Consider the following 20,682-nt stretch of genomic DNA (forward strand, 5'->3'; position numbering starts at 1 on the left):
ACTACGAAACCATTTATTAGTATCGTTATGATAACTGACAAGAAATGTATATTTTAAGCAAAATCCAACAGAAAATGGATGCAGTGACGGATATAATAAGCGACATAATTGCCAGTGTCAGGAAATGAATTTTCCGACAGAAAATACTCTAAAACCAACAGAAATTGTGTCGGATATAACCAACAGAGAATGTATTAATAATGAATAAATAAGATCATTTTTGTCGGCTAAAACCGACAAAAAATACTAAAATCGATAGAACTTATGTCTGATATAACCGACATAGAATTTATTAATAAGAATTAAATAAAAACATTCTTGTCGAATAAAACCGACAGAAAACATATTAATAATAAATAAATAAAGTATAAACCACTTTCTGCATTTTCCATATCCCATGCATTCACTGCATTTTCCATATTCAACCTAAGTTTCAAATTCTTCCTCTCTAATGACAACATGTTTGACAGAGGAAGAATTTGTATGGGCACACCATAGCTCTCACGGTTTGCTAGAATTCAAACTAATAGATTTCCTCGTCAGAGCGAAGAGAATGAGAAGGAAATGAGGAAACTAACACCTACAAATTTATACACAACAAAAATTTACTAACCATATATTTACATTTTTTAAGCATCATCTCCTGTATAGCCCATCGGCTTAATTATACTCACATTTTATAAGCATCAGCTCTTGTATAGCCCACTGGCTTCACTAGAGGAACTAACACCTACAAATTTATACACAACAAAAATGTACTACCCATGTAAAATCACCAAGAAATAAACCCTATATTTACCTCACGATTCACGGCAAAAATTGGGCAGTGTCGACCGATCATATCATGCCATTCAGTTTTCATCTGAAATCGCGAAATTGCACAAAACCCATTAAAAATTAAACAAAACCCATTAAATTTGAACAAAACCTATTAAAATTGAGTCGAAATTGAATAAATATTTCAGAGAGAGAGTACGGATAGAGTGATAAAGGCCCATCTTGCTCATGGGGACGATGTCGCCTTGCTTGTAAGCGAAAGATATGCAGGGCAGCACGGAGAAAGAAATCAACAGAGGGAGCAGCAGGAGTGAGAACCTCGACCCCCTTCCACTTCCCGCCATCTTGTAATTTCTATCGCTCTGAAACTTTCACTCGATCTTCCGAAGTTGGAGACTCGAGATTGCAGGTGATGCAGTCGACAGGCAGAAATGTGAAGGAAATATTATTTCGGGTTTGGAGTTTGGAGAAAAGGGGGAAGGAATGGGGGAGGGAGAAGGCACCGTCGCAAGGAAGAGATAAAGGAGTTTTATTTTGGAAAATTTCATTAAATATTTTTTAAAATATAAACCGACATAAAATTTTTATTACTATCGGTTACAACCGATAGAAAAAAAATGGCTGCAAAAATCCTTCCAAAATTCCCTTCAAAAATTTTTATTCCCCCCCCCCAAAATTTTGTTATGATTTAAAAAAATAAAATAATAAATTGTTTGGTTTAATAAATAAATAAATAATATGTATTTAAATAGAATACATTTTTAAAAATTAAATAAATAATTATTTGGTCTAATAGATAATAACCCATGTAAAATATGCAATAAAGAAACAAAAAGATAATTGTACGATGAAAATGTCATCACACAAACTAAATATTGTCTAATCAATACTTGAAAAACATAAATAAAAATTTAGCACAAATTACTATTCCCACTTAAAAATTTAGGCAAATTTAACGAAGATATGCATTCTACGAAACTAGTTTCTATGATCTAACCGTCAAACTTGTTTGTTGATACTACAAGATCGCATACGTAAAAATCGCAAAAAAAAAATATTCAGAGATTAGGTAACGAAACAAAAAATTTCAACGATTATAAACGAAAAATCACAATTTAACTGTTATTTTAGCTCCGATTTTGATGATTTTTTATAAGGGTAAAAGACTGTTTACTACCCTCATGTTTCATGGTTTTCAACATTTAGTACATCAAGTTTTTTTCGTCTCAGAGTCATACCTAAAATGTAAATTTTGGAACAATCTCATACATCCGTTAGTCAAACTGTAAAATTTGCCGTTAATTGTGACGTGGCGCCCATGTGGACAATGACTGGGCGCCACGTGTCAGCCACGTTTTTTTTTTTTTTTTTCTTTCTTCTTTTCTTCTTCTTCTTCTTCTTCTTCTTCCACCCGACTGCAACATTTTTTTTTCCTTCCTCCTTCTCTTTCCTTCCCCTTCTTCTCCTTCTTCCTTCTCTTCCTCCGAATCTAGGGAAGTTTTTTTTTTCTTCCTCCTTCTTCCTCCGAATCTGCCCAGATTCGGTTTTTTTTTTTTTTTTTTTTTTTTTTTGAGGAAGATGAAGAAGAAGGAAGAAGGAAGAAGGAAGAAGAAGAAGGAAGGAAAAAAAGTTGCAGTCGGAGGAAGAAGAAGAAGAAAGAAGAAAAAAAAAAAAAAGCCGAATCTGGACAGATTCGGAGGAAGAAGAAGAAGAAGAAGAAGAAGAAGAAGAAGAAGGAAGAAGGAGGAAGGAGGAAGGAGAAGGAAGAAGGAGGAAGGAGAAGAAAAAAAAAAAAAAAAACTTCCCCAGATTCGGAGGAAGAAGAAGAAAAAGAAGAAGAAAAAGAAGAAGGGGAAGGAAGAAGGAAGCAAGAGGAAGAAGAAGAAAGAAGGAAAAAAAAAACGAATATGGGCAGATTCGGAGGAAGAAGAAGAAGAAGGAATAAGGAGGAAGGAAAAGGAAGCAGGAAAAAAAAATTCCCCAGATTCGGAGGAAGAAAAAGGAGAAGGAGAAGGAAGAAGAAGGAAGAAGGGGAAGGAAGAAGGAGGAGGAAGAAGGAGAAGGAGGAAGAAAAAAAAAAAATTTGCAATCAGGTGGAAGAAGAAGAAGAAGAAGAAAGAGAAAAAAAAAATATCCCCAGATTCGGAGGAAGAAAAAGGAGAAGGAGAAGGAGAAGGAAGAAGAAGGAAGAAGGAGAAGAAGGGGAAAGAAGAAGGAGGAAGGAAGAAGGAGAAGGAGAAAGAAAAAAAAAAGTTTGCAGTCGGGTGGAAGAAGAAGAAGAAGAAAGAAGAAAGAAGAAGAAGAAAGAGAAAAAAAAAATCCCCAAATTCGGAGGAAGAAAAAGGAGAAGGAGAAGGAGAAGGAAGAAGAAGGAAGAAGGAGAAGAAGGGGAAGGAAGAAGGAGGAAGGAAGAAGGAGAAGGAGGAAGAAAAAAAAAAGTTTGCAATCGGATGGAAGAAGAAGAAGAAAGAAGAAGAAAGAAAAAAAAAAAACGTGGCTGACACGTGGCGCCACATCATTGTCCACATGGGCGCCACATCACAATTAACGGAAAATTTAACAGTTTGACTAACGGATGTATGAGACTGTCCCAAAATTTACACTTTAGGTATGACTCTGAGACGAAAAAAACTTGATGTACTAAATGTTGAAAACCATGAAACATGAGGGTAGTAAACAGTCTTTTACCCTTTTTATAATTACACTCCTCGACCCTATAAGAATGCATTGAACAAATTCGATCTTCAATTTAAAATATTTACATTAGTAGATACCACAAAATCTTATTTTATACTTGATAGAAGTATAATATTAACTCTAAGTGTTTGTTTAATCTACAATTTTGATGCGATATGCATTTTACGAAACTTTTTTCAATGATCCAACCGTAAAACTTACTTGTACACACTCCGAGATTGCATACGTAAAAAATCGTAAAAAACAAACATTCAAAGATTACGTAATAGAACAAAAGTTTTCAACGGTTATAAATGAAAAATCACAATTTGACAGTTATTTTAGCTCCGATTTTTATGATTTTTTACAGCTACACTCCTCGACTCTATAAGAATGCATTGAACGAATTCGATCTTCAATTTAAAATATTTACACTAGTGGATACCACAAAATCTTATTTTATACTTAATGGAAGTATAATATTAACTCTTAAATGTTTGTTTAATCTACTGTTTTGACGCGATGTGCATTCTACGAAAAAAATTTCAACGATCCAATAGTCAAACTTATTTGTATACACTCTGAGATTGCATGCGTAAAAAATCGTAAAAAAACAAACATTCAGAGATTACGTAACGAAACAAAAGTTTTCACAGTTATAAATGAAAAATCACAATTTAACAGTTATTTTAGCTCCGATTTTAATGATTTTTTACAACTACACTCTTCGACCCTATAAGAATGCAATGAATAAATTTGATCTTCAATTTAAAATATTTACACTAGTGGATACCACAAAATCTTATTTTATAGTTAATGAAAGTATAACATTAACTCTTAAATGCTTATTTAATCTACCGTTTTGACGCGATACACATTTTATGAAACTTTTTTCAATGATCTAACCATCAAACTTGTTTGTACACACTCCGAAATCGCATACGTAAAAAATCACAAAAAACAAGCATTCAGAGATATAGAACAAAAGTTTCGATGGTTATAAACGAAAAATCATAATTTAACTATTATTTTAGCTCTGATTTTGATGATTTTTTACTTTGTTCGTGTCGGTTATATCCGACAGGGCCATGAGTGAATTTTTTTTTAACCATGTGTTTATTTATTTATTTGAATCAATATAACATTTTAAAATAATAAAATAGTCAATTTATGTCGGTTATAACTGCTAGAATACTAAAATAATAACCGCCAGATGTGTCTGATACCAATTACATCGCATCTAGATGTGAAAATGTAAAACGTTATCTCAAAAAGAAAATTTATTTATTTTTTTATATTTTTAATTTTTAAGTTATCTGTAATCTTAATCTAGAAGCTGATACTTTTATTTTTATTTTTAAATTATCTATTATCTTAATCTAGACCATGAGAGTTGTACAAATTGTAAGTTCTCCGATTTAGTGAGTAATAAAGTAAGATTATATGAAGGATTTACACAGAAAAAGATTTTGGAGACTTGTATACTTTCAGGTTTGGATTACATATTGAAAAGGAGATTGAAAAGAAAACAACATGTGAAAATGCAGTTATTTTAGAAAAATTTAAGAAAAATATTTTATACTTTACATATCAAATTGTGTATGATCTCCAATTCGATATGTCTCAATGTTGTTTAATTTATACGATGTATGAAAAATATATCAAGATCGGCAACATTGATATCGAGTTTATACTTTATATAGTGGTTTAGGAAATTGGAAGGTTTGGGGATGTAAATGAGAAATGGTCCGGGAGGAGAAGCCAATCAAGAACAAAAAGAAAAAAGCGAAAACTGTGTATTATTATCGTTTGAAGGGAAATGACGGAAAGGACTATAGGTCCTGCAGATTAGCATCCCACAGGTCCATGAGTGAAAAAAATAATATTTAAACCATGTATTTATTTATTTAATTTTAATTAATATAACATTTTAAAATAATAAAATAGTCAATTTTTGTCGGTTATAACCACCAGAATACTAAAATAATAATCGTCAGAAACTAAAATAATAAAATAGTCAATTTTTGTCGGTTATAACCGCCACTATTAACTTAAAAACCGCCGGAATATGTTAAAAAAAAATTAAAAAATACTGGTGGTTATAATAATTTTATGTCGGATAGAACCTATATGATTTATGTCGGATAGAACCTATATGATTTATGTCCGCTAGGAATTTATGTCGGATAGAACCTATATGATTTCATTGTTATCCGACACTAACTGAATGATGTGTCAGATATCTTTTATCCGACATAATAACTTATTAAACCGCCACCATCATCCGACACCTAAAGCTAATATTGTAGTAGTGTCCTTTTGCCCATGACTGAAACTCCTCTACCATTAACAATTGATAATTAAGATGACATTTTTTGAAAATCATGCAAGTTTGTAGGTTGGTTTGTCATGTGATCAATGACACCCATATCCAATAATCATGCACAAGACTTGCATTTTGAGCTTTTGAAAAGTATTTAAGATACCTGCAATGTCTTCGTGTGGTATTCCTTCTGCTTCTGCCAAAAACCCAGTGAACTTCCCAAGGAGAGTAGTGTGGTTCTCGGCTCCAGTTCCCACTGTTTCTTCACTCTGACCCCTCCAATTTTTGCTTTGAAGGTAGGAAGCAAACTCATTGATCAATGTAGTAGGATTTGACGTAAAATCTAACAAACCACCACTGGGAGTTTGACCTGCATGGTTTATTAAGGAAGATGCTGCAAGATTGGACCCATAACTACTTTTGAATGGTGGATTTGAGCTACTTTGAAATGTCATTTGTCATCCTTGTTGAACTTAGGTTTTAACATTGGATGAAGTATCCAACATCGATCTTTGGTATGACCAATTCCAAGGTGACCAATACGAAGACAGTGATCACATTTTAAGTCCGACCTTTTTCCCTTGTAAACCCTTGATTCAGGCGACTTGTGATTTGAAGCATATGCCCGAGTTTCTCCCACACTGGACTTGGTGTCAAGAGCCATGACTCGCCTTTTAACTTCTTCTCGTTGTATGGTGGCACATACACTGGAAAAAGATGGAAACTCTGAGTTCATCAAGATGTGGCTCCTCAAATCTTCATACACCGAGCTTTGACCGACTAACAATTGGAAGATTTTGTTTTCCTCAACCCTCTTCAACAGTATAGTAGTATCGGTGGTATAAGGCCTATAAGCGTCCAACTCGCTCCACATCGACGTTGTAGTGAGGTCACCGAGATGTTGAACAAAGAACTTACTTAATTTCTTGTTTAAGGGTAACAACATCTCTTTTGAGCCGAAAAACTCTGGCTGAGTTATTTGGTTGTCCTACATTTCTCTCACCTTGTCTCATAACTACTGTGAAGATTCAAAATAGCTGAAGATTTCAGCGATTCTCCTCTTCATGGAGTTAAGTAACCAAGACATGATCAACTGGTCCTTGCACATCGATGATGCATAATATGGAGAGGTGTTCTCCGGTGCTTGAATGACTCTATTGATGAAGCTAAGCTTAGCTCTTCCTCCAAGGGTTAGATTTGCTGCCCTTGACCAAGGGAGATAATTGAACTTGTTGAACAACACTAAATTAAACCTTTAATCAGGGTTGATATCAACCTCAGAGATATTGGTAGACGATGGGGCAAGGGTGCTCTCTGTGGAGCCAAAAATAATCAAGAAAAATATGGAGGCGACATATGGACTTTTGGATGAAAAAGACAAGATTACCCTCGAGGCACATCAGAACTTACCATCGTATTATGCAGCTGGTTTGATATTGGTTGGTTGCTGCCCAGGTGGTATGTATCTGTGCCAGTCTTTTCGTAAATATCATTGTTATATTTACTCAATCTTCACCGCTCCTTCTGAATTCAATTTTTCCCCGGTTAATTCTTTGCAGGAACAGCAAGTAACATTGTAACTTATATTGCACGGTACATGAATCATCTGAAATAGTATCAACTTGTCGTAATTGTTCCGCCCCTTTATGTTGCCAGCCCCAACAGAGTGTTGGTGAGTTGGATGGGTATGTTATATTGAAAAAATATTACAGGATTGGCACGCCTACATTTCACTTGCACTTTGCGTACCATCTTGCTGCTCAGATGAATAAGACCGAAAGGGATGATACTAAAACTTTCAAAAACTAGGGTGACAAAAGTCTACTTTACTTTTTGCCCCTCTCCTGGCCAGAGGATCTGATGACCTTGTTGTTTTTGCAGTGGGAATGTGGCACTTTCGGTTTTAATGACAGCAGCAAGCACTTTATCAGCCGTGGTAGGTAAACCGACATAAATTTCTTTTGATATTTTTTTTGTTCTTTAAGCGGTGTACTGGTATGGTCCAAATTTTGCACATACATTGAAAACTGGTTAGAAAGATAAGTTTGAATCAAATTTTCTGCTAAAACTCGCGGAAAAATTAAATTCTGATTAACATTCTGTCATGTCTATTTCTTTTGCCTGTCAAAAGCTACGGGGAGCATCAAACTATCTCCCTTTGGAAATGATTCGTTAAATATGAATTATGAATAAAATTTTCCTTTGTTCGATTCTCAACCTAAAGTCATCTGCCGAAAGATCAGACCTTAACCCACCATTTGGACATGGGAAATAAACTTGAAATTTAGACAAAAATCAGAATTTTTAAATTGAAATGATCAATTCCCTTGTTTGGATTTATAATCATAGAAATTTAGTTACCACATACTATTACTAATGACTTAAATTATAAGCTTTTATCAAGGAACCTTACTTCTTTTACCCTTTCATATTGTAGAACATGACCCCATTTCTCACAGCTAAACTTGCTGGCCAATGTGTTGCAGTAGATGCAGCTGGGCTCTTATTCTCAACACTGCAGGTAAGCTTTCAATCGTTTTGCCTTCGTCTTGTTATAGGTGTTGCTGTTTTAAATTATATAAAGGTGCCATATGCTTTGAACACAGGTTGTGCTTCTCCCTGTTTTGGCGGGTGCATTTCTGAATCAGTATTTCCAAGGCCTGGTTAAATTCGTCTCCCCCGTGATGCCACCCATTGCTGTAGCACTGTAGGTGTTCTTTGTGGGAATGCAATTGCCCAGAGTTCATTTGCAATCCTTACGTCTGGTAAACAAGTGGTGCTATTGCTTCCGCTCTTCTTCATGCAAGTGGATTTTTCTTTGGATACATCTTTTCAAGGATGCTTGGGCTCGATGTCACATCATCAAGGACTATCTCCATCGAGGTTGGCATGCAGGTAAGCATCATTGGATTGTTTTTTTTCTTCTGGATTTTTTAAAAGAGAGTTTAACAGTTTTTCCACTGCTATTTACTTTCTAGTGAAAAGACATTGCATTCATTTATTCAATCGAAAAGACATTACAGTCAATTGTTAATTTCATTCTGTACCAAAGCCATATGATTGCTTGTATTGTGTGGGTGCGCACACGTGTGATGTGTGTGTATATATGATTGAAAGAATCCATGTCAATTTGTATGCGTTATCAGTTGTCTGCTAGTGTTGTTATCGGCTCTTCTATGTTTCAGAATTCGGTTCTTGGAATTGTTCTAGCTGTTCAGCACTTCGGAAACCCTCTAACTGTGGTACCATGTGCTGTTTCCAGCGTTTCTCATTCAATCTTGGGTAGTGCCTTGGCAGGATTCTGGAGACAGACCGTGACAACCCAGAAGCAAGATTGAAATGTCATGTAAAATCTTTAGACGAGCAGTACAAACTTCAATCCTTCTGTTATCGTATGAGCTGGTATTTGTCCGAATTTCTTTTCGTACGTTTTGGCTGCGGAACAGTTGGATTTGCACTTTCCGGTGCTGGTCTCTGAATAAGTTGAACTATGTTATTTTGCCTTTCAATGTGAATCCTTTGATTTTCGCTCTCGATTTTAACTTAATGTTTCACATATTTGTTTATGTATCAAAGGTCCTCCAATATTGTACGATTTCAAAGATAATAGCAAGCCAAAATTGCAAAAATATCTTCACCTATTCTGGCTTGCTCTGACTACCATTTCGTTTTTAGTTTTATTTTTTTTGTTACGTTATAGAGGGGGAATACGAAGGATAAAGGAGGGATAAGCAAAGATGGAGAAATGGTGGCGGGAGGTTAGGAAAGAGTAAACAAAATGAAAACTGAAAACTAAAATCGATTTCTAGTAGGTTTTGTTTTTATTTCTTATCCTACGTCCAGTCCATTATTTCGGTTCTTTATTTTTCCATATATATTCCCTCTATCTCGGACAAGAAAAGTTACAAATAATCAAATCTAAAAGGAAGATTGAACTAGGAAACAAGAGAGCAGGTACACTATTTTAATCAATTAGCCTAATTTACATTTACAAATCCAATTGGTTCGTCTTATATTTCAATTCAAATCCCTGATCCCTAATCCCAAATCAAAACCTCAAAAAGTGTCCCAAACTTCTCAATCAATCACCCCACCAAATAATTTCCACAAATTTTCATTCGAATAAGATCGTTTATTGTTTACTTATGCGAGAGATGTCTGATTTATGAAATTTTCATTCAGATCGGCAGGCCTTGCAGATGCTTATGTCTGTCCTCTAAGGCTCTAAGGATTTTTTCCAAATATTTAGATATGTGGTCTGCACTTTGAGTCCTACTATACATCAATGCATTTTAAGTTGCTTAGATATTCCACTTGCTAGATATTTGTGGATTCTTGATCGCACATTTAGCCGTTAAATTCAGTAATATATGTTGTACATGAATTTCTACGTAGGTTAGATAAAAGGAAGACCCGAAAACTAGAAAACGAGGGATCTCTTTCGTTTTCATGTATCGCACATTGGCATATGTATAATTGATTTGTAGCTTTCAGGTCCTGCATATGGTAGTAGGCATTAAGCAGTCAAAAGAAAGAGCTGTAAGTATTCTATGCATATTGTATATTTTCCATGCAACTGCTTATGCCTATTCAAGTTGGTTCTCTTCCTTCTCTAAGGCTGAATCATATGGCCTTGCTGCAATAAACGATTGACCATATGCTTTAACTTTTCCATCACAATTTGTGGCAGTTGTTAGGGTTTCTACGGAGGTCAAAAAAAATGTGGAGCCTAGTGATGGAAAAGTTCTTTGGTAGGGAAGTATGTGGGATGTTATTCGTTTGCCTAGCTAAGGCATACAAAAGGAGGACTCGTTGCATTCGGTATGACGATGTAAATAAATGTCGCATATCAGAAGTTCACTAATCTTGCGAAGGCTGATAAGAAGTTAGTTAATTTGTCATAATGGCCATTGATTTATGCTGGAACTTTAATTAGGGTATCAAAGCAGCTTGACTCACGTGTTAGATTTGAAAATTCATTACACATGAGAAAAGTGTGAAGAAATGTTTCCCATCGGAAGTTACCAAACCCTCTATTGTCAATTTATTTTATGATGAAACTTCAACTTTTTTTCATTTAGGTCCAGCAAAATTGTTTGTGTAACTTGAGTGCAAAACGCTCCCCCCCGGCCCGCCCCCGTGTATGTTTCTTGGGCGTTTTGATACTGAAACATAACAGAAAGAAAAAGAGGCAATATTGATTAGTAGAAGAAGATCAACTTACACGAAATAGGTTTATAATTGCGTGACGTCTTAATTCAACATTACATTGCATTGCATTATTGATCCAAGCCTTTTCAATGTCAATGCATGCTGGACAAACCTGTCAGTTCATGAGCAGTATTGCTTCTAATCTAGTCAAGCTAAATTTCTTTAATTTAAACAAGAAATATACACCGTAATATTGCGTAATCAACCTCTCTAGAAAATTTCTTTAATTTAAACAAAAAATACAGACCGTCACTGTGATATTGCGTAATCAACCTCTCTAGAATTCTTATCCGCACTACTTTAATGTGAAGATGACAATGAACTCAGAAAAGTCCCCTAACAATAAACTAACAAAAAAAGTCGCCATGGGCCTCCGACAGTTAATTTGAGCAAGACTTGTCCTTATATATTATTAGACACCTTGCTTGTATCATAATAATGAGTTTAGAAATCGACTCTTTTTATTGTTTTAATTTTTTATTATTTATTAATTTTACTTATTTTAAATATTATTGTTTTAATTTAAATATATTTAAAAAATAATAATGAACGTAACCATCTATGGTCCTACTACGTGGATTCTTTTTTGTGATTTTATTTTTATTTTTTGATATCCAAATAGAAGAAGAGTAATTTAAATATTATGAAAACTTTATCCTTTGCATTCTCCCTTTATATGCGTAGAAGATTAATAATGCTTCAATGATTCTATCCTCTACAAGATCTTTACAGTGAATTGGGAAAAAAAAGTTGCAAACTAATGTTATTGTATCCTCTACAAGATCTTAGTATATTGTAAATAGAGGCCTTTAAGGAAATGAATCTCTTTTTTTTTTTAAATAAAAAATAAGAATTAGTTGTGGGGACTACATCACATCGAACTTTAACGATTCGAACCGTCAGTTTTCAAGATCCTTAAAAAATTTCTTCTCCAATTATATTCTCTAAGGAATTTTTTTTTTGAATAAATAATATTATCTATATGAAGGGGGAAAATGTAGGTATAGCCTCACAATGAGTTAGCAATCATGTGATTCAAACTCGCATTTGGCGAGAATTGAACCTAAGATCTCTAACTTACAAGTAAATAGGAATACTACTGGACTATACTACTAAGTGACTCTATGCAGAGAATTTTTATTTAAAATTTTATTAAATATTAGTGATTAATGCTAGGTTCTTCTTTCTCACTCCTTAGAATTAGTAGCTCATAGTAGAATCTCTATCTCAAGAAGTGGATAGGAAGTGTGATTGGAAATGAATATTTTCAAATCCTGTCTAAACTTTAGCCAGGAGCTCATTTAGGGAGTCCGTTGTAGATGCTTTAACTCATCATTTATGTAATTTGAACTTAATTGATATCTTGTTTATACAAATAGATAAGAATAATACCCGACCATTAAGGAACCACGTGTCCCTTCTGAAGAGAGAGAGAGAGAGAGAGAGAGAGAGAGAGAGAGAGAGAGAGAGACTATTCTAATCAGATCAAGATTCAAAGGTTAGGTTGGTAACGGGTCCATATCGCTACTGAGCTCATATAGAAAGTGAGGCACAAAGGAAAGTCTGTGACAAACCAACCTTTTGATCATCAATCGTCGTCGTGGCACCAACACATCCAAACCCACACACACACACCCACACACATAGTATTGTACACAGTATATATACCATTACCAGAGCCTATCTAAAACACCCATTACTTACAACGTACGCAAATGCTAAGTATGGAAGAAAAGGCATTTGCAGAGAAGAGCTTGTACGGTGGTTCTCTTCCTGTTCCTAGTGTTCAAGAATTAGTACAGAAGCCAATACTCACAATCCCACCCAGATACATACAGCCTTATCATCAAGAGATCATCAGTTCTGATCATCATGCTCATCAAATACCATCCATTGACATGCAGAAATTGCTTTCCCAAGAATCAACCATTTCTGAATCTGAACTAGCCAGGCTACATTTTGCTTGCCAAGAGTGGGGTTTCTTTCAGGTAATTAAATCACCTAGCCATTTCCACTTAAATCTTTCATCAAATAGTGCTGATTGTTTTTTGCCCACGAGTTCCTGGAATTTGTCGATGATCATTTAGTCTAGTATCATCTAGTCTTCGTTGGCGATATGAAGAGCAGTACATAACTATGTAATCATGTAATTAAATATATATATATATATATATATATTGCACCTCAAGTTAAGCTTAATTAGTAGTCCACTTCTATATCAAACTTTTCCTTGATTTGTCGTTGGTTTAAATTCATGTTAGCAACAAGTGAGTCAAACTTAAAAATAGCCAGGCCACCCTTCTGGAAATTCATGGCTTCGACCATTTGGTTATTTAAGGACCGTTTTTACGGATAAAACCATTTTAGGTATCAATCGAATGGGCTGATCTGAAAAATATTGAGGTTTCATAACAAAATCAAGTGGTAATATGGAGTGTAGCTCAGCTACTCTAAGAACATGTAAAGTCTCTTCTCTCCAATTTGGGATTCATACTGTCAACACTCTTACTCAATTGTGGTGAGTTTTCAAGCCTAACATATGAATAACACAAATTGAATAACGTGAAGTACATGTGGCCGTTGGACTTTACATGTAAGACCAGCCCCCTATTCGGGTGAAGTATGGTGCAAACAGATACCATGATGTGGAAGCCTAGGCATTAAGCTATAAATTAGATTGCTACAAAAAAATATCGTTAATAGGTTGCTACAAAATGTATTTTAGTTTTTTGTTGTTCTTTTCCTTGGTTAACTTGGCTACTTTCTAGGCTTAACCTATGTTTTTTTCACCTTGCCTGCATACTAAATTTTAGAAATTGCTATTTCGAATGTTTTTTGGCCATAGTATTCGTTCTATATATTTTTCAGTTGGTAAACCATGGTGTGAGCTCTTCCTTGTTGGAGAAAATGAAGACAGAAACTCAAGAGTTCTTCAACCTACCCATGGAAGAGAAGAAACAATTTTCGCAACAGCCAGGAGACATTGAAGGTTTTGGACAATCTTTTGTAGTTTCTGAAGACCAAAAACTCGATTGGGCTGACACTTTCGTCTTGACCACCCTTCCTGTCCAACTGAGGAAGCCTCACCTACTCCCAAAACTCCCTTCTCCTTTCAGGTCCTCTCGTGATTCCAAATAAATATGTTTGTCTATGATTTTGTGCAATATGATGAATGCACGATTATATCGAAGAGTAATGTTATTTAGTAAAAGAAAGAAAAAACTGATTTTATTTCTGACAATCTCTAGTTGAGTATTGATATAAGTGAGTGTAACATACATAAGTGACATACAGACTTACTTCTGTTAACACGTGTTACTAATGAAATCATTTGTATGTGTCTAATAATATTATTGATAGATATCAGTGCATTAGGTCATCTAGGTTATATTCATCCTAACATGATTTTCCTATACTAAACTCAGGTGTCGAATTAGTTTTTTATATTGGTCCTTTTTATGAGGTAAAATATTGTTTCAAATCTTTTGAATCTATACACATAGGTACGCTACATAATTCATAAAATGTATCCACAACAATGAACTAGAATAGTACGTACCTACGTGTATATCATGATTATCACCATGGTGAAACCCTAATTATGGCAGCAATATCTAATAAAACAATCATCGACACTAATCCAATTTTCTATTTTCTATTGGAAAGACTATAAACAATTTATTTTAGGGTGTTTTTGAGATACACACACCCTTGCAACTCCTATTTTATAGACAAAAAGCCACCTATGTTTAAATATTCAAATAAAATACAAATTTCATAAAGACAGCAATGTAGAAAAATAATTGACTATTATACAAAATAATTTCATAAAGCCACAATATCCAAATTATTTCAATAAATGTTACTGCTCGCTAGAAAATAATTATGTTACTTAGTACTATGGTCTAGTGATATTCCTTTTCACTTATAAGTGAGAGGTCTTAAGTTCGATTCTCACCAAAGGCGAGTTTAAACCACATTATTGCTAGTTCATTGTACTACTAAATCCACTTCTCCCCCTTAATGTAGATAATATCGTTTGTTAAAAAAAATTAGAAAAAAATTATGATATGTATTGTTACCCTTAATATATATATACACACTAGCATTTGCCTACATCTTTTGTGTGTAAGAACATATTTTTTTTAGAAAAATGGGAAGCAGAGAGGGAGAGAAAGAGAACGTGGGGGGGGGGGGAGGTTTTTGTTTTTGGTTTTTTTAATTATTTTTTTAATTTTGAATATTGGAGATATTTTAACATATTTTTTTAGAAAAATGGGAAGCAGAGAGGGAGAGAAAGAGAACGTGGGGGGGGGGGGAGGTTTTTGTTTTTGGTTTTTTTAATTATTTTTTTAATTTTGAATATTGGAGATATTTTAACATCACATGTAGGTGAGGTTTCAATAAAAAATAGTAAAATTTGAACATATGAAATTACATTATTGCCCATCATTTTTTTTGGTGTGATAGAAGACTAAATAGTCTTTTCACCCTCCTTTGGTTGACAAAGAGGGTTTTATTAATAGGTAGTTTAGATATAAATTATTTGCACATAAATAGTGCTACAAATACGTACAAAAATATTCTACCTATTAGTTTACCTATTTACAAATTGATGATGAGCAAATAACTATTTTTATAGGTAAATTATTTATATGTATTATTAAATATATTGAGCAATAGTAATATGCAATCGGCCCTTTAAAACAATGATGGAAAATAATTGGATCCTTACAAGACGGTGTGGGTTGTGGGTTCAAATCCCGTCAATGACTAATTCAACAAAATCTATTTTTTTGACAAAAAAAAAAACCAACAACAAGAATATGTATTGTCAAATAATTAATTTATATTTTTATTTAAACTATAGGTAAATTATTTTTTAATAAAATAACAACCCTTTATTATGTAGGTAGTTTATTTTGCATGCATATAGGGCACATTTTATTAGTATACGATATATGTACAATTGATAAATAAATTAATTTTGAATCAAACAATATTGTTTTATTTTGTACGTAAATTATTTTGCATATATTGTAACATATTTTAGGCACAATTTATCATTGTAAGATATATGTACAAATAATTCATCTATATTTTTATAATGCAGAGAGACTATAGAAACTTACTCATTGGAACTGAAAAACCTAGCCATGACTATCCTATCACAAATGGAAAAAGCTTTGCAGATGGAAACCAATGAAGTGACCAACATATTCGAAGGTGCATTGCAAGCGGTGAGGGTGAACTATTACCCTCCGTGTCCTCAGCCGGGGAAAGTCCTCGGTCTGACCCCTCACTCTGATGGTGGAGCTCTCACCATCCTCCTACAAGTCAATGAAATGGATGGCCTCCAAGTAAAGAAAGATGGGATTTGGGTTCCTGTGAAGCCACTACCAGATGCCTTTATTGTGAATATTGGAGACGTTCTAGAGGTAATGATTTTCACTGATAACTTTAACCTTTTGAATATTATCTTGCTCGATACGTAGATGAAAACGTTATCCAACTGTAATTTTCATACCATTGACCATCAGGTGATCAATTCTTTTTTAACTACATATAGTTCATATTCAAAATTAATTTACACAGTAACGTAGAAAAATATCTGGTAAAAAAGAATTTTACTCCAACATTACTCAGTACCAATTTTCACTCTGGTAAGTGTATATAAATAGTGTAGTGTTGCGAACAAGAGTTAGTTGAGTTGGTAAAGATCGTTCTCTTTGCTAAACCAAGGCTTACGTTCGAGTTTCGCTGCCGGCAATCCCTCTTGGTGAGTGATTTGTAAAAACATAAAAAAAAAAGGCTAAAGCCCCCCTTTGTAAGTCCTCAAAGAGGCATGTGGTATGCCTTGGACCTGCAATGGGTAGTCTTCCATTGCTCTAAACTTTTTGTTACCAAAAAAATAAAAGATTGTAGTGTTATCCATGTCATGTTTACTGACTATATTGTTAAGCATGTAAATCTTTCACACATAGCTTAATCTTCAATAACTTTTGACTGCGTGAGTGCGTCCTATATTTTGTGAGAGATGTGTTGAACAATTATTTCAAACAAAAGTTTGATCCTTAATAATTATACCTATTGCAGCTATTACCTTTTATTTTTAGTGTTTAAATATATGCTTGTATGCATGGCAGGTTATAACAAATGGGACGTATCGTAGCATTGAACATCGTGCAATTGTGAACTCTGAAAAAGAAAGGCTCTCAATCGCCACATTTTACAACCCCAGAGTTGATGGTGAAATCGGCCCAGCCTCTAGCTTGATTACTGAGAAAACACCTGCAGCATTTAAAAGGCTGAGTGTTGAAGAATATTTGAAAGCAATTTTTGATCGTAAGCTTCATGGAAAGTCTTTTCTTGACGAATTGAGGATTAAGTAATGATGTTAAGCAGTGGAACAGTTGGATTTGCACTTTTTGGTGCTGGTCTGTGAATAAGTTAAACATGTATTGGTGGGTTATACCTCTATTAGAGAGATTATGTAAATATGATGTAAAAAAATGTGATAAGTGTAACACTACTTGTTTTTATTTTTCTTTCCTATCCTATGTCCAGTCCACCATTTTCGTTCTATTATTTTGCAAATGATTGCCTCTATATTACAAATAGTCCAATCCAAAAGATTGAATTGGGGAACAAGGGAGCAAGTACACAACTTTATTTATATCTACAAAGTTCAGATCGAAAGATTTCAATTTTCGCCTTATCATTGTACACCAAAAAAAAAAAAAAACAAAACAAAACAAAAACTCCAAGTGATTTTGAGAGAAAACTTCTCTCAAATCGTAACCCAAAGCCCAAGCCCAACAACAAAGCCGGACCTCTCACCCAAATACTTTTGGTACCAAAATTCCCCCAACCAAAAACTTAAATACCCCGCCAAATTCAATTATTGGCTACTAAAACTCAAATGAAAACGAAGGCTCGTAACTTTCAAACAACAAATCTAGTTCGTTCGTCTAATATTTCAATTCAAATCCTTAATCTCTAATCCTAAAATCAAAACCTCAAAAGAGATCAAACTCTCTCAATCAATCTTCCTGCCAAATCATTTTGTATCATAGGTTAGTTTAGGGATGCTAATAGGATCTTTCTTAATTATGTTTGGACTTGCCTCAAATTGATAATGCATTATCCAAGAAGTAATAATATCCGAGTAATGGAGTAGTCTGACAACATCATCATCATTCAAGTTTAACTGAGTCATAATCTCCGAGTAACTCAGTCTATCTGAGGTATTGAATAACAGCAGGGCTAAAGTCTAAAGTAAGATAAAGAAAAATCAGTCTTTGAAATAAATCAAACACTAATAGATCAACATATCACAACCCAGAAGAAAAATATGAGAAATAGATCACAGATTAGAGAGAGTTCAATTAATATCTTAGATATAGTGCATTATATTTTCAGCCATTGTAAATGTAATTGTTTAATGATTGTGGTTGTTTTCAGGATCTTTTTTTGTGTCTTAGGCTGAAGAACATGATGGAAATGAACCTGATTGTGTGACTTTTTTCAAAATGACACACACAAGAGGACCTAAGCAACTCCCAATTGATGCTGAATCTGGCAGAATGATGGTAATTTGTACATTTTCACTTTATCAAATTTATTTCCAGCAACCTTTAACGAAATTTTATGCATTTACGAATGATTAAGACTTTTTCAAACAGTTGGCAATTGACAATCTGGAAGTGGAGGTTCGTGAGCGTGGTAAAGAGGTAACAACAGAGGTTCGCAATAGGATTGTTGCAAAAGTGTTGGGGCCAGAGAAGCGAAATCACGTGCGCGGCTTTGGCCTTGGAGGTGGTTGGGCAGATGTACCAGGAATTATTATTGAGTAGCGAGGTATTTCTAGGGAAGTGAAGTATCTTCGGGAAGCTTATAAAACTCATAAACAAGCCACTGCTGCTGCGGAAGAAAAAATGACTCGTATGATGCATGAGGCAAATGAGAAAGAGGAAAAGATGAAAAAAGAGCAAGAAGAAAGCATACAAAGGCTTAGGGCCGAACAAGAGGAGAATTTGAGGTTAGCAAAGGTGCAAATGGCTGGGCAATTGAAAGCCATGTTAGCATATGTGGGCATCAACATTGGTTCATTTGGAGTGGGTGCTCTACAAAGTACTTCAACTCAGCAACAAGGGTGTGGAAGCTCACACGCTCATATTTCAACGCTTTTCGAAGGTGGAAATGACAAGAATGTGCAATGTGGACCTCCAGATTCTTGTGCTATGATGCATGAGGACTGCCAAAGTGAGAATACTAGTTAGTTGTCATCAAGCAACCCTTGTAGATGTGTATTTTGTTTATGTATTGCTGGTTTGAATTGAGATACAAGCTTGGATATGTTATATTTTGTTGTATATAGAGAATTCCCGGTATGTCCAGCATAGGATAACATGTATTTTCTTGTTTAACATTTGGATGGGTTGTATTGTTAGGTTGCATGAATCGGTCTTAGCCAAGAACATGGGTTATGTAATATATTAACTTCACTATTTTAGTGCTAATGTTAATGAATCTAATGTTAATTTATCTTTAGTTTGTAATGGATGGTTTGTAAGTTCCTCAAATTTGGTGGAAATTAGGTCATGTGAGCAAGCCTGATGATTTCTATATTTAAATAAAAAATCCAATTTTACCAAAAAAATAAATAAAATTCCAATTGTGCCACACTTTTACAATTGTGCTGGAGCTTTATTGTATTTATTAAAATATAATAGAGTGGCACAATTTTAAAGTTGTGGTGCCTTTGCTTTAACATTTATACAGCAATCTAAGCCTTTAAAATAGCAATTGTGCCCATCTTACACCATACATGCAATAGCCTTTATTAGAGGTGAGACACAAAAAGGGTTGTATTTGTGCTTAGCCTTTGGGCACAAAACATCATATTGTGTGTTATCATTAATGGTAATGCCCATTGAGGGCACATACACAAAGATAGTAGTTGCACTGTTGCTATTGGTCTATGAGCACAATTGTTGGTGCTTTTTTGCCTCAAAGGGCACATATAATTTATTGTACGCAGTTTGTAGTGATAATTTCATTTAAGATAATGTTGCTTACTGAGCTTTGCAACTCACCTTTTTTCCCTTCCGTTTCAGCAGCTTGGGTGAGAAGTTGACACATGTTTTGGTGTATATTTGAAGAGTTGTACAAGATTTTTGTTCATTTTAGAAAACATTAGATGTTCTGTAGCTATTTTAACAACATTGTGCACATTAGATGTTTTCTACCTTTATTCTGGATTTTGGAACCTTTGTAATTTCATTTTCAGGTTATTTGTAGGAAATGGTAATAAATTGTTTATTTCAGTTTGGGAGAACGGGAAGTATTACTTTTTACTCTTAGAAGTAAAATTAAGTGTCACCTGCTCGAATTTAGTTTGGGTCAAATTCGTTGCATGACATGTGATGAGCTGATAGTACTAGTGTAATCCATTAAAGCATATTACTTGTGGTGAGGTGATGTAGTTTAGGCCAAATCTGTTGTGTGACAAGTGGTGAGGTGATAGTATTGGTGTAATCCATTAGGTACCATGTGGTACGTAGGATGGATGAAATGCAGTGGGACGGGACGCACTCGTCCCACGTTTGGTGCTCCAATTTTCCTAGGATGTGCTATCCTATGAAACGGATTTTAGTCAATTTTTTATGTCACCCTCCCCCTGGAACAACTTG

General features: G+C 34.4%; 1 protein-coding gene, 1 long non-coding RNA gene and 2 pseudogenes across 3 annotated transcripts in view; 3 read left to right on the forward strand and 1 right to left on the reverse strand.

Annotated features, from left to right (window-relative positions):
* Positions 1-565: 565 nt before the first annotated feature.
* On the reverse strand, positions 566-1,276 carry LOC126590043 (uncharacterized). Its single transcript, XR_007612032.1, has 2 exons — positions 977-1,276; positions 566-862 (listed from the first exon to the last, which is right to left on the reverse strand). It is a non-coding gene; the product is annotated as an uncharacterized LOC126590043 (long non-coding RNA).
* A 5,843-nt stretch (positions 1,277-7,119) lies between these two features.
* LOC126590464 (probable sodium/metabolite cotransporter BASS1, chloroplastic) lies at positions 7,120-9,291 on the forward strand (annotated as a pseudogene).
* A 3,278-nt stretch (positions 9,292-12,569) lies between these two features.
* Positions 12,570-20,682, forward strand: part of LOC126590036 (protein SRG1-like) — a 102,121-nt gene continuing 94,008 nt past the window's right edge. Inside the window, exons 1-4 of one of the 2 annotated variants that reach the window (XM_050255514.1) lie at positions 12,570-12,975; positions 13,856-14,103; positions 16,101-16,425; positions 17,134-17,399. In XM_050255514.1, coding sequence (XP_050111471.1) covers positions 12,703-12,975; positions 13,856-14,103; positions 16,101-16,425; positions 17,134-17,379 — 1,092 coding nt within the window. In that variant the 5' untranslated portion in view covers positions 12,570-12,702 and the 3' untranslated portion in view covers positions 17,380-17,399. Of the gene's footprint in view, positions 12,976-13,855; positions 14,104-16,100; positions 16,426-17,133; positions 17,548-20,682 lie in introns of those variants that run through there. The other variant, XM_050255512.1, reaches the window with a different exon arrangement.
* On the forward strand, positions 18,437-19,534 carry LOC126590042 (uncharacterized; annotated as a pseudogene).

The sequence above is a fragment of the Malus sylvestris genome, chromosome 11 (genome assembly GCF_916048215.2).
Source record: "Malus sylvestris chromosome 11, drMalSylv7.2, whole genome shotgun sequence".
Classification (NCBI taxonomy): domain Eukaryota; kingdom Viridiplantae; phylum Streptophyta; class Magnoliopsida; order Rosales; family Rosaceae; genus Malus; species Malus sylvestris.